This window comes from Gallus gallus, chromosome 32 (genome assembly GCF_016699485.2).
Source record: "Gallus gallus isolate bGalGal1 chromosome 32, bGalGal1.mat.broiler.GRCg7b, whole genome shotgun sequence".
Lineage (NCBI taxonomy): Eukaryota > Metazoa > Chordata > Aves > Galliformes > Phasianidae > Gallus > Gallus gallus.
The window spans coordinates 69,061-85,582 of record NC_052563.1 but is presented as its reverse complement, the minus strand read 5'-3'; the positions used below and the strand labels follow the sequence as shown (position 1 = coordinate 85,582).

Genomic DNA, 16,522 nt, shown 5'->3' with positions numbered 1-16,522 from the left:
GATAGAACCACAGGATGGTGTGGGTTGGAAGGGTCCTGGAAGATCATAGAATCACAGAATGGTTCTTTGAAACAGCTGTGAAGGATCTGTGAGCAAATCCGCCGTCAGTAGTTGGTGCCGCGGGAAGGCCTGAGGTCCGACCTTTCCTCCAACGGCTTCAGTGTAACTTTGGAAAGACAGTGCTCACACCTGGTTTGTTCTATCTGCCAGGACGTCTGTTCCCTCAGATGGCATTTCTGGAGTCGGTTTCCCCAGCTCCGGAAAGAAGGGTTTGTGTTAGGGTTAGGATTATCATTAAGTTTACCATTACGGTTAGTGCTGGAGTTGGGGCTATGGTTAGGGCTAGGGTTTGGCTTAGGGTTAGGCTTAAGCTTAGGGCTATGGATTGGGTTAGGGTTAGCTGTTGGCTTAGGTTTAGGATTAGGGATTGCCTTAGGTTTAGGATTAGGTGTTGGTTTAGATGTTGGGCTAGGGTTAGGGTTTGGCTTAGGCGTTGGTTTAGGTCTCCCCGGAGCCCTCTCTTCTCCAAGCTGAACAAGCCCAGTTCCCTCGACCTTTCCTCACAGGAGAGGTGCTCCAGCCCTCTGGCCATCTTAGTGGCCCTCCTCTGGACCTGCTCCAAGAGCGCCACGTCCTTCCTGTGCTGGGGGCTCCAGGCCTGGACGCGGTGCTTCACATGGGGCCTCACAAGAGCCGAGCAGAGCGGGACAATCCCCTCCCTCTCCCTGCTGGACACCCTTTTTGTAATGCAGCCCAGAACACAGTTGGCCTTCTGGGCGGCAAGCGCACACTGCTGGCTCACGTCCAGCTTCTCGTCCACCAGGACCCCCAAGTCCTTCTCCACACGGCTGCTCTCAAGGGCTTCTTCGCCCAGTTTATCCAAGTACCTGGGACCGCCCCGGCCCAAGTGCAGCACCCTGCACTTGGCCTCATTCAACCTCATTAGGTTCACTCCAGTCCCCTTAGGTGAACTCCAGTCTCAAATTCTTAGACGACTGAGCTCGTGACAACTGTTAGCATTGAGAAAAGAGATCATAAGGGGCTGTAAAACAATTCGAGGAGGGAAAAGCTGTTGTCTGCAAAATACCACAGCCTGGGGACAGCAGCCAGCTGCTGCGGGCGTTCCTACGGCAGGAAGGGACACAGGGGGCACGGCCCAGCTTGGGGACATGAGGGGCAACCAAAGGGACCTCGCTCACACCACTGGGACCACGGTGCCACGGGACAAGCCAGGGCCCGTCGGGAGACATGGGGAGGAGGGATGGAGAAGAGCACAAGGGAAGGAATGGATGGTGGCACGGAAGGGATGGAGGACGAGGGAGGGACACACAGCAGGCCGTGCCTGGGCCCACACGGGTGATCTGTTGGCCCCGCGGCCGTGCTGGCTGCCACTGTGCCCACCACTTACCAGAACAGCACATCGACACTCACTGCCAAATCGCTTCGGGCGCCTTTAACGCCCACACACAACACGACCAGGCCGGAAAGGCACAAAGCGCAACGGCGGCCACGCCGGGCGGCCACGCCGGGCGGACGCCATCACACCCGCCATCACGCCCGCCGGGCCTCCACAACCGTCCTCCACCGGCACCGCCGCAGCCAATCAGCGGCCGCCGCTGGCAGCGCGGCCAATCACAGCAGCCGTGCGCGCCCCATTCCCGGCGCGGCTCTCTCTCAGGACCACGCTCGGCTCGGCTCGGCTCGGCTCGGCTCGGCTCGGCTCGGCTCGGCTCGGCTCGGCTCGGCTCGGCTCGGCTCGGCTCGGCTCGGCTCGGCTCGGCTCGGCTCGGCTCGGCTCGGCTCGGCTCGGCGGGCATCGCCCCTCGCAGCCCCCGCGGCCGCCTGTGAAGTGAAGCGAAGGGAAGTGAAGTGAAGTGAAGGGGGGTGGCGGTGAGGAGAGGCGGCCCCGACGGAGCCGCGGTGCATCGCACGGCGCTGGGAGCGGCCCCGGATACCGCCCAGGTACCGCCCGGGACGGTTCCCTCTGCGGGGCGGTCCGCGGGCCGGGTGCGGGCGGGCCGATGGCGCCCAGGGAGACGCGTGGGGGGGTGTGGGTGTGGGAGAGTGTCGTTCTTCATTGCCACGGGATTTCGAGCACTCCTCGAGCCGCTCAGTCCCCCCGCTCAGACCCACGTTTTCGCCATTCCTTCCGCTCTGCTCACTCACTCCTCAGTGTCTCGGTGTGACTCAGCGCTGTGTGGTGCTGCGTCCCATCGGAGGGGTATTGAAGAGTGAGAAGAGGAGCCTGCATTCCAAGCGCTTTCACAGACACTAGGTCTGGAATAAGAGGGAGGATGAAGGCCGTAAAGATTAGGACTGGAGAGCAGCTGGGAATGATTTGGCAGGGAGGTGATTGGATGTGTCCAGGGCAAGCTGAAAGCGGTTCGGGGGCTGCCCCCCCTCCTCGGGGTCAGAAGTTTGCAGCGAGGAAGACTATGAGCCTTCATCATCACGCCCTACTATGCACGCGCAAGGGGGGGAGGGACTGCATGCTCATGGGCTCTCGGGAATGTAATGAATATGTCTCCAAATTCCTGTCAACTCTTGATTATGTATTAGTTCGACCGATATCTATAGCCCAATTTCTCCTGACGGTGTGCAGGTGAGGTGGAGCGATCCCCCTTGCACCAGGGTGTACGCGCGTCACCAAGAAACACAGGCCTGCTCTATATCCTTCCCGGCTAGAGGGTCTGATTTCCACATGTCAAGAAGCACTATGGCAAATCCACCTGCAGAAAGCACAGCCCTTCCATTGAGTAACAAAGAAAGCACTCTGCCCTTGCTCCTGACCCTCGTCCCTGCCCCCACCTGCCCTCACAGTACAGCCATCTTCTCTTGAGCAGGGTAAAGAGCAGTGAGAATTCATACTTGGTTATCCTGGCACAAAGAGTTTGTGGGCCACAAAGAGAAATGCCCTGCATTCCAGAAAACAGAGGCAAAAAGAGACAGACGGAGGAGCGCCTAATAAAGATGTGACGATGTTCTCAGCTGCGGCTGCTGTTGCTGGATACAAGCAACCACACGAGGGAGGCTGAGCACGCTCTCCTGTCTCTATCCCAATCCAGGAAACACACAGAAGAGCTCAGTGCTCTCTTGCTTTCATTTCCTTCCATGACCAATTTTAAAATGCACCTTGTTCTAGGCCGGCACAAGCTCTAGGGCCTAAAGGCAGCGCCTGAGTGGCCAGCACAGCCCCGGGGCCTAAAGCCTCAGCCAGAGAGGCATGAGGGCCCTGTGACCTAAAGCCACCACAAGAGAGGCCAGCACCGACCCCAGCGCCTAAAGCCACAGCCCGAGATGCCTAAACAGACCCCGGGGCCTGAAGCCACAGGCAGGCAGGCCTGCACTGGCGCTGCATCCTGAAGACTCATCCCCAGCCTGAGAGGCCAGCACCAGCCCTGGGCCTAAAGCCAGAGTCACGGCATCGAGAGGCCAGCACCAGCTCCAGGGCCTAAAGCCACAGCCCAAAGGGCCAGCACGTGCCCTGGGGCCTGAAGCCACTGCTAGAGAGGCCAGCACCGGCCCCAGGGCCTGAAGCCACAGCCTGACAGGCTGGAACCAATCCGGGGAGTTCAAGCCACTACCACAGTTAGAGAGCTCAGCACAGGACTCAGGGTCTGAAGACACAGCCCCACCCTGAGAGGCCAGCACTGGCCTCGAGGCACACAGGGGTGCATTCCAATTGGTTTCTACTGATTCCTATTGGTCTCTATTCACCCCCATCAGTCCTTGCTGGTCTTTTCTGGACGCTGACGCATTCCTTTCACAAAAACGAGGTCTGATGTCCCACTCGTTTTCGGGTTTGTTGCCCGTTGGTAAAATATTTTATGACGTATACATATCAATCTATGTCTCGTCCCACTCAGTGCATTTTGAGGGGGTGAATCTTTTTCCATCTCCTGAGTCGCGCCTCCCCTGGTCAGCAAAGGGTCACTGCCGCAATGGAGTCATCCAAACTCAGAGGATTAATACACATCCATTTATTGACAGCGTTCTTAACAACTGACAACAGCCCACTGGAGGTAACGTTGCCTAATGGGCTAATTACAATTCATAAGCCTTACAGGTAACCAGCTGAAGGAAATGGCTGCTATGAAGACTCAAAGAATCGAGGAAGTCACATCCTGGTGTCAGGTGCACATCTTCAGTCTGATGGGTCGTCGGAGGTGGTGGTGTTCAGTTGACGACGACAGTACCAACTTATTTGTAAGTCCAAAGTGGTGGCACTCAGCCGCCTGCCGGCACTGCCCCACAGCTGTGCCTCTGCGCCCCTGGGGGCAGGAGCACAGGGGAGGCCCCTTTCGTGGGGACAGAGCCCTCTCGCCGCGCCCCACCGCGCAGCCCCAGGCTGGGAGGGGGGACTGAGAGGGGCGGTCAGATGGGCAGCAGCCCATCACAGACCACACGCAGGCTCCTGCTCGCAAAGTACGCCAGGGAGGCGTACATTGCTCGGGGCAGCACTCGCAGCAGGAGCCGATACAACAGCTCCTGGTCATAGTGCTGGGCGTACAGCACTGCAGAGCCCAGCACGGCAAAAAGCAGCAGCTGGAGGCTGACAAAGATGAAGCAGATCGTTCTGGCGGGCAAAAGAGGGCCAGGAATGAGGCGTCCCGACCCCACGGCAGCACAGCCGCATACAGCGTCAAAGGGGACAAGGCCCGCTGGCTGCAGCAGGGTCCAGGCCATCAGCCCACTGCCGGGAGCCCGGCTGCTGCCGGCTGGGCACAGGGCAATGGGGGATACTCACCTCATCCAGAAGACAAGCCCACGTCTCCTCGCCTGCTCAGCCTTCTCCTGTAGGTGAAGATGGGGCAGGGGTGCTGGTCAGGCCCTGCCGCACAGCCGGGGCTCGTGCAGGACAGTGGCAGCCCGGCAGCGCAGCAGCACAGCTGCAGCGCTGCAGGGAGCCCTGTCCCCGAGGAGAACCTTGTCGGACAGGGTGAGGGTGCGCTGGGCTCTGCCCCTTACCAGCTCTGCCTCCACCAGCTTCGGCAGCACAGCCCCAGGCACGTGGGCTGCCTCCAGCTCCAGCTGATGCTGCTGCCTGTAGGGAACAAGGCCTGCTTGGAGGTGCCGGCCTCTGTCAGCACGCGGGCTCCCCAGCAGTGCGTGCCCACCCCCGTGCACACCATGTGCCCAACTGAAACCCAAGCCCCAAGCCCAGCAGCACTGCAGTCCCGTTGCCGCCCCGGGTGCTGCAGAGGCCCAGTCCCACTCACCAGGCTCTCTTCAACTCCAGCTCCTCCCGCTCCTCTTGCAGGCGCTGTTTTTCCTGGCGCAGCACCTGGCAGACAAAAGCGTGAGTGCCCGTGCCCGCTGCAGATGTCCTCCAGGTCCCCATGCAGGGGCGGGCAGCTCCGATTCCCTCGCCCCTCCACACTACCTTGATCTCCTTTCTCCCAGCCTGCAGCTGCTGTTCCAGCTGGGCAATGAGCTGCTTCTCCTGCAAAGACGAAGTGTGTACCATGTGGGGCGGCTGCACTGGGCCCCATGGACCCGAGGGACGGGGACCGAGGTCCTCCCGCAGAGCCAGAGCTGTGAGGACGCTGAGCTCTGAGGACGGGCCCTCGCTCCACCCTACCTCATCCAGCTCATCTTTCGTGGCAGTCGTTCTTTTTTCACGTATTTGCTGGGCATCCTGCGGGAAAGGAGAAGAGGAGCGGCCATCACGGCATCCGCACTCCCACGGAGCTCCGTCTGATGGCAGCTCCATGCCGTTGTCCCCTCCTGCCCCCTCCATCATGGCAACCAGTGCCCACAGGGCTGGAGCTGCAGACCCACACGAGGGGACATCTGCTCACCTTCATCAAGGATTCCCTGGCCTCAGCCTTGCGCTTCTCCACGGCGCGCTCATGAGCCTGTGGGAGGGGAGAGGAGCAGCGTTGGCACCGAGGTGCTGCCAACAGCTTTGCATCCCGCCGGAGGTGCCCGGCCCTCTGCTGCCATGCCATGGGCAGGGTGCCCTCCAGCCGGCAGCTCGCCCCGCCGGCCCTTCTGTGTCTGTGCACCCAGAGCTCACCTGCAGCAGCTCCTCCAGCAGATTCACACGCTGCAGATCTGTTAATGTCCCGCTGGCAAACTGGGCCCGCATTACTGCACCACTCGCACAGCTCCTCACAGGACCAGAATCACCCGCAGAATGAGGCAGGCAGGTTCAGCGCTGACCCACTGCCCCTGCCCCACCCCAGGGCCTCTGTGAGGTCATCACATCATTGTGACATCACCCGCACAGGAGGGTCCTGGAAGATCATAGAACCATAGGATGGTTTCTGATGGAAGGGTCCTGGAAGATCATAGAAACGCAGAATGTTGTGGCTTGGGAACTTCCTCAGTGATCATAGAACCCTAGAATGGTTTTTGTTGGGAGGGTCCTTGGTAATCATAGAACCACAGGATGGTTTGTGTCGGAAGGGTCCTGGAAGATCACAGAACTGCAGGATGGAGTGGCTTGAAAGGTTCCTCAATGATCATAGAACCACCGAATGGTTTGCGTGGGGAAGGTCCATGAAGAACATAGAACCGCAGGATGGTGTGGGTTGGGAGGTTCCTTAGTGGTCATAGAACCATAGAATGGTTTGTGTTGGGAGGGTCCTGGAAGATAATAGAACCATAGGATGGAGTGGGTTGGAAGGGTCCTGGATGATCATAGAACCACACAATGGCGTGGCTTGGGTGGTTCCTTCATGATCATAAAACCATTGAATGGATTGTGTTGGAACGGTCCTTGAAGATCATAGAACCACAGGATGGTTTGTGTCGGAATGGTCCTGGAAGATCACAGAACTGCAGGATGGTGTGGCTTGAAAGGTTCCTCGATGATCATAGAACCACCGGTTGGGCTTGTGGGCTCTAAGAGCAGATGGGGTGAAGATATGAGACATGGAAACAGCTCCTAAGAGGAAAATACCCAGGAGGCTGGGATATGATTAGGAAACGAGAGGAAATTAAGTGCTCCTTACGTTTCTACTTCTTACATGATGCTGAAGCTCATGCAAATAAACTCAAGTTGTGGAGTTAGATGAACTTTCCTGGTGTAGGAGTGCTTCAGAGAATGGTTGCAACTCGTCATTGTCTTCTGCGCTCTGAACAGGACGCCGTGCCCAGGAACCGCCGCTGCCCAACAGCAGCTCCATCAGCGAGTTCCTCCTCCTGGCGTTGGCAGACACGCGGCAGCTGCAGCTCCTGCACTTCTGGCTCCTGCTGGGCATCTACCTGGCTGCCCTCCTGGGCAATGGCCTCATCAGCACAGCCGTAGCCTGCGACCACCGCCTGCACACCCCCGTGCACTTCTTCCTCCTCAACCTTGCCCTCCCCGACCTGGGCCGCGTCTCCACTGCTCTCCCCAAAGCCACGGCCAACGCCCCCTGGCACACCGGGGCCATCTCCTACTCAGGATGTATTGCCCAAACCTTTCCGTACGTCCTTCTGTTTCCAGGAGGGTATTCCCTTCTCACCGTCACGGCCTATGACCGCTACGTTGCCATCTGCAATCCCCTGCGCTACGGGACCCTGCTGGGCAGCAGAGCTTTCACCACCCTGGCAGCAGCTGCCTGGGGCACTGCTGTGTTGCAAACTGCCCATACGTTTTCTCTGCCTCTCTGCCAAGGCAATGCTGTGGATCAGTTCTCCTGTGAAATCCCCCGGATCCTCGAGCTCTCCTGCTCAGAATCCTATCTCGGGGAAGTTGGGCTTCTTGTCCTTATTGTCCTTGTCTTATTTGTGTGCTTTGCTTTCATTCTCTTCTCCCACGCGCAGATCTTCAGGGCCGTGCTGGGGATGCCCTCTGAGCAGGGACGGCACAAAGCCTTCTCCACGTGCCTCCCTCACCTGGCCGTGCTCTCCCTGTTTGTCACTACTTGCATGTTTGCCTACCTGAAGCCTCCCTCCGTCTCCTCCCCATCCATGGACCCGATGGTGGCTGTTCTCTACTCAGTGGTGCCCCCAGCAGTGAACCCCCTCATTTACAGCATGCGGAACCAGGAGCTCAGGAACACCCTCAGAAAATGTTCCAATACACACTGTTTCTCCATCGAAAAGATTTTCATCACTCTCTGAAGACTACAAAAACTGAGGGAAAAGCTTATTGATTTTACGTGGCTTGCATCTTTTTTCTCCATGTTTGCTTGTCATGCCTACAATAAATTTAATTCCGGTTAAATACTATTCATCATTAGTCTTTATTTTTACTGCCTAGCTCTATGTGATGAACCTATGAAAGATGCCAAAGAGATCCTTGAGGTTCTTTTTTGAGACGTTCATGCTACGAGTCTATGGGACAAGTACGCTCGCAAGCCAAGGACCCCCCAGCTCTGCTGGCTGGACCAACCCCAGAACCCAGACCAGTGATCTCTTCCTCTGTCCCTCTCTCGCCCTCCCCATACCCCGTTTCTCTCTTTTCCTTCTCTTCCTCTCATAAAGATGAGGCTGACATCACATCACACAAGGTTTACTTCCATTTCCTATAACATCACAAAGTTTAGCTGCACATGGAAATGACTGTAAAAGCGCCAATGCCTTTAAGATACTTATACTGCAGAAATTGTCATTAATGCTGATGACATTTCTGATGGATCTGATGGGTTTTATATAAACTGCTGTGAGTTACAGTGTACCAAGATAGGAAGTGGTTCTTTATGGCGTAACAAGCAATGGAATCTTGCTAAATTGGGGAACAACAGTTGAAGGTCAGCCAACAGCCACAGAGATTAAGATGAGGGATTAATAAAGGGGAGGAAGCAAGTCATTGTACCACTATCTTAGATGCAACTGTGCATGCCCAGAGAGACATTAGCGTGCATTAGTGAGTTTTGGGGAAAAAAAATGAATATATATGCCGGTGAATTGCATATTTATATGTTTTCCCAATTGACAGGGTCGACAGGAAGGACACAGACACCAACAAAAGGCATAGGCTCATTCTACTGTCCATTTCAAAGTAATACAAAAATAAAGCAGTGCCTATAGTCAAAAGATAAGCTTAACATCAAAGAAAATAAGCAAGGCAGTGCATCTGCTCATTACTACATGGCGTTAGCGATAGCGATTAGAAAAGAGACACCACCAATTGCCCTCATGCACTACCATCATCCAGACCTGCAGTCGCTGCAATGGGAAGCCCCATTTGCAGGGAGGGTCTGGAGGACCTGTCCGGCAGTTGGGAAGTCCTGCAGTGATGAGCCCAGCCTGTAGGTGAGGTCTCCAAAGTCGATGCAAGCAGATGCAGCCTTTAGTTTTGCACCAATTACTGGAGGAGATGGTTTTATATATATATCTATATACACCCAGAGGAAAATGAAGGCAGCAAACAAAGCCAGTGCCGTCCAGTTGATTGATTGCAAGTTCTAATTGACTAAGGGATGTGCGGATGATGGGGAAGTGGGTGATGGTAAAGAGAGAAATTCTAGCAAACGGCTTACGGAGCGGGGATGGTGACCAGCAGGGATCCAGCGACGTCTCGTTGGTCTGCAGGGAGGCAGTCAGTGATGTCTCATTGAACTCCACAGCTGGGTGGAAGGGATACCTGTTCTTCCTTGGAACTCTTTGGGTCTTCATCCTCTCCATAGCGTCCTTTCTGTTACCAGGGGCAGCAGCTGGTTGTCAGGGGCCCTCCTGCTTACCCCAGTTCTCAGGGGCATCACATCCTGTTCATCATGGTGGTGGTAGCTGTCAGGTGCCCACATTATGTCCATCAGGAGGAACAGAACGTTCATCCCCTTACAGCTGGGCTCATGGTAATTAGCCATGAACTCCGAAAGCTGATTGAGCAGGTTATGTCTGCTCAGTAGATAGACGCCGCTGAGCAAGCTTTGAACCAAAAAAGTCTTCCAGCTTCTCACACCTTTATACCACTGAATACCCAAATCTACATAAATGCAAGGCGCAACGTCTGCTTTTCTCCTGTTGGTTTTCCCCCAAAAAATCAGGCCAGGGGTCAAGGAGAAACCAAGGGAGTTGTGCTATCTGTTGTGGTGCACCACAGTCCTCTTTGGCCAGACTGCCCAGGCCCCCTGCAACAGGCTTCACTGGGTAACAGACATTGCAGCAGGGTTCCCTTGTGATTAAGACAGATATCATTTGACCGCTGTTACTACGTATTAAGCATTACAACAGAGCCTCCGTAGGTAAACACCAGAATACATCTACTGACATGGCAAAATATAGATAAATGGCATCTTCTGTGTGCAATTAATGCTTTACCTATCAGGTATACTGTGAGAGCTGGTGAGGTTGATCTGTAGGTCAGCTTTCATCCAGGGGGTACAGTAAGGCCCCAGCCTTTCACCTGGTTCTGTCCTCTCCGTTCCACCTGGTTCTGTCCTCTCCCAGATCCTACAGTCCAACCAAAGCATGGGAAGACCCCCAGATACACTGGGCAGGAGACAAATCAGGGCGGGCTCATCAATCAGCACAAGTGAAAATGTGAGCAGTTCCTCTGAGCGCCCGAGTGGGACCCTCAAGATGGCGAACTCACCATTCCCTGCTGGGCACGCAGTGTACCTAACAGATAACTCCAGCTGGGACACAGCCTCTCTCCAGTTAGGGCTCTCTTCTGTCCTACCGGGGTCAAGACTGAAGGGGAAAGGGCTTGCTGATTCCGAGTGTGTTGAAACGGGTGTTTCATTGAGGAAACCTCAGATCTCTGTGGCGTGGTTTCTGTGGCTTGGTTTGGTGAGAGTAGTAAAACGCCACCGAGCAGCATTTCTCCTGTAGGTAATGGGAGCGGTGAAGAGGAGAAGTCAGGAAACTGGAAGTAGAATTTCATCAGATGCATCCAGAAGAAGCAACGGAACCGGAGGAACTGGAGCTGATCTACAGCCAATGTCACGTACCCAAACATGGACGGAGCTGACATTTCTCTGTTCTCACTCACGTGCACCGTTCCCAGCTGGGCTCACATATTGATTACGCCGAGTGCTGCCTGCTGTCTACACCACGACACGACTAGATTAAAGCATGCGTTCACCTGTCAGGGAAGAGTGCACGCTCTTCGGGCCACTTGCAGGCTCCGTCTCCTGTGTGGATGTGCAGGGAGGTAACGAGGCTGGAAGTGCTTCTGAAGCTTCTCGTCAACTCAGGGCACTGCTGCGGTCCGTGTGCTGCGTGGATGTGCTCATGGGAGCAGAGGGAAGAAGTGCGGAAGGAGGGCAGAAGTGAATTTGAAGCTCTCCCACACTGAGGGCACTCGTAGGATCGCTATCCCGTGTGGATGCGCCGGTGGCCATTAAGGCCAGAATGGCTTTTGTAGCTCTTCTCACACTCAGGGCACTTATAGGGTCTGTCTCCTGTGTGGGTGCGTCTGTGGTACTTGAGGTCCGAATTGCTTCTGTAGCCCTTCCCACACTCGGGGCACTTGTGGGGTCTCTCTCCCGTGTGGACATGCTGGTGGTATCTGAGGTGGGATCTGGCTCTGAAGCTCTTGTGACACTCGGGGCATTTGTAGGGTCTCTCTCCTGTGTGGACGCGCTGGTGACAAATGAGTTCAGTTCTGCTTTTGAAGCTCTTCCCACACTCGGAGCACTGGTAGGGTCTGTCTCCCGTGTGGATGCGCCGGTGGCAGACGAGGTGGGTACTCTTTTTGAAGCTCTTCCCACACTCGGAGCACTCGTAGGGCCTCTCCCCTGTGTGGATGCGCCGGTGGCAGACGAGGTGGGTACTCCTTCTGAAGCTCTTCCCACACTCGTGGCACTCGTAGGGCCTCTCCCCTGTGTGGATGCGCCGGTGGCAGGTGAGGTTGTAACTGCTTCTGAAGCCCTTCCCACACTCGCAGCACTTAAAGCAGTTCTCTTCCGTGTGGATGCGCTGACGGACAGTGAGGTCGGAACCGCATTTGAAGCTCTTTTCACAGTCAGAGCTCTTGTACAGCCCCTCCCCAGGATGTATGCGCTGACCGTTAACGTCACTGGAACACCTCTTAAAGCTTTTCCCAGACACATCACACGGGCTCTGCCTTTTCTCCTGGCGCTCATCGTCGCTCCTTAGGCCTTCAGGCTGCTCATGATCTGAGCTGCGGCTCAGGGGATTTCTCACTCTCTTTCCCGGATGGTTTCCCAGTGGCTTCCTGAAGTGCTCTCCTTGCTCCAGGCCCCCTTGGGCATCTCTGATTTCTACCATGGAGGCACTACCCCAAAGCCTTTTGGCCACACCACTTCTCTGCAGATCCTCATTTATACCTGAGGTCTCATCTGCTGCTGGATGATAGAGGAAATGCAGAAATAGCACACGGTGCCCCAAATTTTGCCCAGCCAAAGATGGCTTTTGCCATTCCCAACCTCCTCTTTACCTCCACCACCTCACCTGGGCAAAAGTCTTCCGCTACGTCCTCATGGCTGTGCACATCTGGGATCCAGGGCTCTTCCCCTCCTTCCAGCAGGGAGATCACCATGGGTTTGGGGACTGGAAGTTCAGCTTCAAGGAGAGAAACAGTGGAGATGAGAGCATTGCCATCATTCTGGCACAGCTGCTTGTCCAGCCACCCAACTACGTGTCCCTCCCCACTTGTGAAACCACAATCAGGGCTGAACGGCGCTGGAAGAAAACATACTGACTTCCTTTTGAGCCCAGCACACCTTTAACGTGTCTGAAAATCATGCAGGGAAGGGAATTATTCCCAATTCCCTTTACAAAGCTTCGTGTTCCTTCCAAATTCCTCAGTGACCAAGGTTTCACAAAGGTTCATGCGAGCTGAACAGAGAAGCGTATCCTGCTCCAGGAGTAACCTGGGACTTGTCTGGGTGCTGGAGCCGGTGGCACCACGCATAGCAGCAACACGAGGGCTGTTTGCAGAGTGCTGATCCCCCCCTTCCTGGCTGATGCCTGCTTGTGAGCAGTGACTCTGCTGCATTCATCAGGGCGATGAGCACTCCAATCCCTCCTGAAACTCATGCTTATCCGCGTTCCTTTCCTTGGTGTTGTGTTAGTACCTAACAGCATTGGGACCACTGTACATTCTCCTTGCGGACCGTCACCCTGCACAGCCACAGGTGCCCTAACGAGGAGGAAAGGCAGCAAAGCTCTCACCCAGCCAGGCCACGGACTCGTACGTCTCCAGCATCACATCCCGGTACTGCGCTCGCTGCGAAGGGTCCAGCAGTGCCCACTCCTCCCTGCTGAAATACACGGCCACCTCCGCAAAGCTCACGGGCTCCTGCAAGCAAAGAGCTCCCTGCTGTGAATAACCAAGGCCCAGGGAAGCAGCTCGTAGAAGAGAGAAACTCCCATCCCAGCCACTTCTCTGTCCCCAGCACACAAATGCTGGCTGAGGGCATCTCTCTCTCCCCCTGCATGCACATCCCTTGACACACAGCCGCTCCTGGCTGCTTCCCCATGCCCCTACCTGAGATGTGGCCATCTCCTGCTGTGCAGCAGGCTGCATCAATCACAGGCGAGAGGCAGAAGTGCAGCTGGAGCCTGCTGGGACAAGAGAAACGGCAGAGGAGGTCTCAGGAAACAGCAGTCCCTGCCCAACCCCAGCCCTCCTCAGCCCGTCTGCAGTTATACACTGACGTGAAAAGTGTATTGGGGTTTTCTTGTTTTAAATGGATGACCCTGGCACGCCTTTTGGTTCGAACACTCATCCCAAACCCCACAGGAACGGGGAGGCTCTCATGGGTGTACTTCTCACAACCTTTACACTTTTTGCGTGCGCAGGACAGTACTGACGCGTCGCATATCCAATTTCAGCTGTGGCACGGGCTGAAATTTCTGAAGTTATTTTGGACTTCGAGAACCACAAACTCTCTCTCACGCACACCTACGTAAAGGAGGATTCTCATCAGAGGAAATTGCCCGAACTGACTGATACGGCGGAGTGGGGCGGCCCATTGTGTCACTCTTATAAAGAATAAGAACGATTTTCTGTACCGATACCGTAAGTCTCTCTGTCAGGAAACTCTCTACGACTCAGACCGGAGTGATGGAAAGCAGCCCTTATCCTCAGAGCCGGAGGCACAATAAGATCCTTCCACCTAATGGTGCACGCCAGGCACTAAAGACCTTCAGCGGATCTACATTCCCTGTGTCACAAAACATACAGGGATTTCTTCCTGAGAGCAGCAGCAGCAAAGCCCCAAACGTTTGTGCTGACACCCAGCAAAGCATCGGTGACTTTGAACTGCATCCTGAAGAAACCCCTGACGCTGTACTGCTGTCTGTTTGGAAAGGATGTGTTTGTAACAGAAGCCCGTGAGATTCCAGACGGTTTGGTTGGTGTTGGGGGAGGGGACCGCTTTGTGCTCCGGAGGAGGTGGGGGCAGAGCCCTCTGTGTGCTCGAGAGGTGGGCAAGGGAGGGTCCCGTTGGTGTGAGCGCTGCGCAAAGAGAAGCCAGCCTGCGTGCTAAAGAGGTGCCGTAGAGCCATACTCGGGCCGAAACAGCGGGGTGTTGCTCAGCGTCAGTCCCATATCACATGGGCAAACCGAGAGACCACCGGAGACCCTTCCCCGGCCCTTCCCCCAGCTCAGCACCCTGCCCGGAGGCAGCTTTGCCACGGAGAGGTGCCGGAAAGCAAAGTATGGCACTGAGTCGATCACCTCACCCTCTGCCCACCCCCACCGACAGCACAGGGCCTGAAGGCACTCACCTGCATCAGAAACGCTTTGGCATTTACATTTCCCACCTCCCCCCACCGTGGCCTTCCTTTCCTTTCTCACATCACAGTGAGCACCCGGACCGCATTCCCTTCCATGGCGCTTCCTCGGCTGCGTGTGCCCTTTGCACGAGGAGACCGGGCTGCACCCACCTGCTGGGGTATAAAAGAGATGGAAGAGAATTACCCGCACGGAGGTCTTTGACTGGGAGAATCAAAAGGAGGCAGGGGAATGATTACTGCGTACAGAGATCCATACGTGCAGAGCTATGGAGAAAGGTCGTCTCATCTGTGAGGACCGGGGGAGAAATGCAGTCCCGGCCATGCTGTACGAGAGAGCCGGCAGGTCGGCACTGCGCTGACCTCCTCTGCTCCATTCCTCCCGTTCCCAACTCCAACCCCTTCCCGTGTCCCGCGGTGCCCAACCCGGGCTGCAACACGCCTGGGAACAGCCGCTCCCCCCGTTGCAGCCCCTCTGGCCCAGCAAACTGTTGTGCTGGGCGGGAGATGGGAGCCGGGACTGCGATCCCGGCCGGGGAAAAGCAGCGCCGGTTCGGAACAGCGTTTTGCTGCTCCCCTCTGCCCTCCCGGTGCTGTTTGCAGGGAGCCGAAGAGCCTTCGCAGGGACGGGGACGGTCACCAAAAGAAACGTAAAAGCGCGTGGAATAAAAGAGGAATGGGAAAACCCCGCTAAATAGAAAGTAAGGAGCATCGCTGCAGGACGATTAAATCCGTCTCCCGGATGAAAACGAATCCCCTTTGTCCCGACCTTCCACGCTCGTGCTCCTCTGCACGAGCAACGCAGGGCGCTCACCTCGGCCGCAGAGCCGCTCCACCTCCGCCGCGGGCAGCCCGGCTCCGTGGAGCCGCGTAGAGCAGCGGATGCCGAACGCCCTCAGCCCTCAGCCGGCCGCAGGACGGCCTCGGTGCACCGCTGCCAGCACGGGGCCGCCCGGACGGCTTCCAGCCAGGCTCTCTCCGCTTCACGGGGCGCCCCCTCCGAGCGCTGCTGGGTGCGGAGCCGTCAGCTCCACCTCAGCCTTTTCCCACCCGGAGATGGCCCGGGAAGAGCCCACCTCCCAGGCTGCTCCCCTAGCGGGGCATCGCTCATTGGCACGTCAGATCACCAGCCCGGGGCTTCGTCTTTTATCATGCTAATTGAGCACAGGTTTCTCGAGAGCGTCTCGGCTTCCTTTTGTGGGGACGTGGGCACGGCCCTGTGCTCGGCCATCCCCGCTTTCTCGTCCTCGCGCTCCTTTTGCACTGCTCAGCCCCACGAGGAGGTCTTGGCGAGAGATCGCACTCCGCCTGCCCTGCTCCCATCTCCCTGGATTTGGGTCACATCCTCACTCGGCGGTCCTGTGCTGTCCTCCCGTTTTACCACGGAGCAAATGAGGCGCCTCATGGTGGGTCGAACCTCTTTCCCCCGGGCTGAAAAGAACTCCTCCTGACTCACACTCCGGCGGTAACCGGGCTCGTTCTTCTCGAAGAACTTCCTTTCCTGATTCATCCATAGGTGCTCTTTTGAAGGCATCAGCACGGTTAACCTCTGTGCCTTCCAAGCGCCGCTGTGCCGTTCACTGTACGTATTCACTACACTCCCGAGAACCCCTTAGCATACGGTCCCTCCCCCTCCTGCAGCGCCATGAGCAGCGGGGGTCTCCTCCTGGTGGTCGTTGGATAAAGGCCCGTAGTCTTCCTCGCGAAGGCTCATAGTCTTCCTGGCCGTAAACTTCCGACCCTGATTGAGGGGCAGCCCTCGAACCAGTTCTAACTTGCTCCGTGGACACCTTATCACCTCCTCGCCTGCTGTCCTTCAGCTGTTCTCAAACCCTCATCTTTATCTCTCTTACCCTGGCATCGTCCCGATCCCATCTTGTTGCTATCCCGTTCTTCTAGCGGCCTCTGCATATTTGCTTCCGTGAACTCCCTCTAACTC

At 56.3% G+C, this 16,522-nt stretch overlaps 2 protein-coding genes across 2 annotated transcripts; both read right to left on the bottom strand.

Annotated features, from left to right (window-relative positions):
• Positions 1–5,596: 5,596 nt before the first annotated feature.
• LOC121112692 (trichohyalin-like) lies at positions 5,597–6,181 on the bottom strand. Its single transcript, XM_046904907.1, has 2 exons — positions 6,020–6,181; positions 5,597–5,858 (listed from the first exon to the last, which is right to left on the bottom strand). Exons 1-2 carry the CDS (start codon positions 6,089–6,091, stop codon positions 5,667–5,669), a joined length of 264 nt encoding a protein of 87 aa, XP_046760863.1. The 5' UTR covers positions 6,092–6,181; the 3' UTR covers positions 5,597–5,666.
• Positions 6,182–8,539: 2,358 nt separating this feature from the next.
• LOC107049147 (zinc finger protein 30 homolog) lies at positions 8,540–16,093 on the bottom strand. Its single transcript, XM_025146379.2, has 4 exons — positions 16,040–16,093; positions 13,018–13,144; positions 12,295–12,405; positions 8,540–12,188 (listed from the first exon to the last, which is right to left on the bottom strand). The coding sequence occupies exons 1-4, from the start codon at positions 16,091–16,093 to the stop codon at positions 11,194–11,196; spliced, it is 1,287 nt and encodes a 428-aa protein (XP_025002147.2). The 3' UTR covers positions 8,540–11,193.
• Positions 16,094–16,522: the final 429 nt, after the last annotated feature.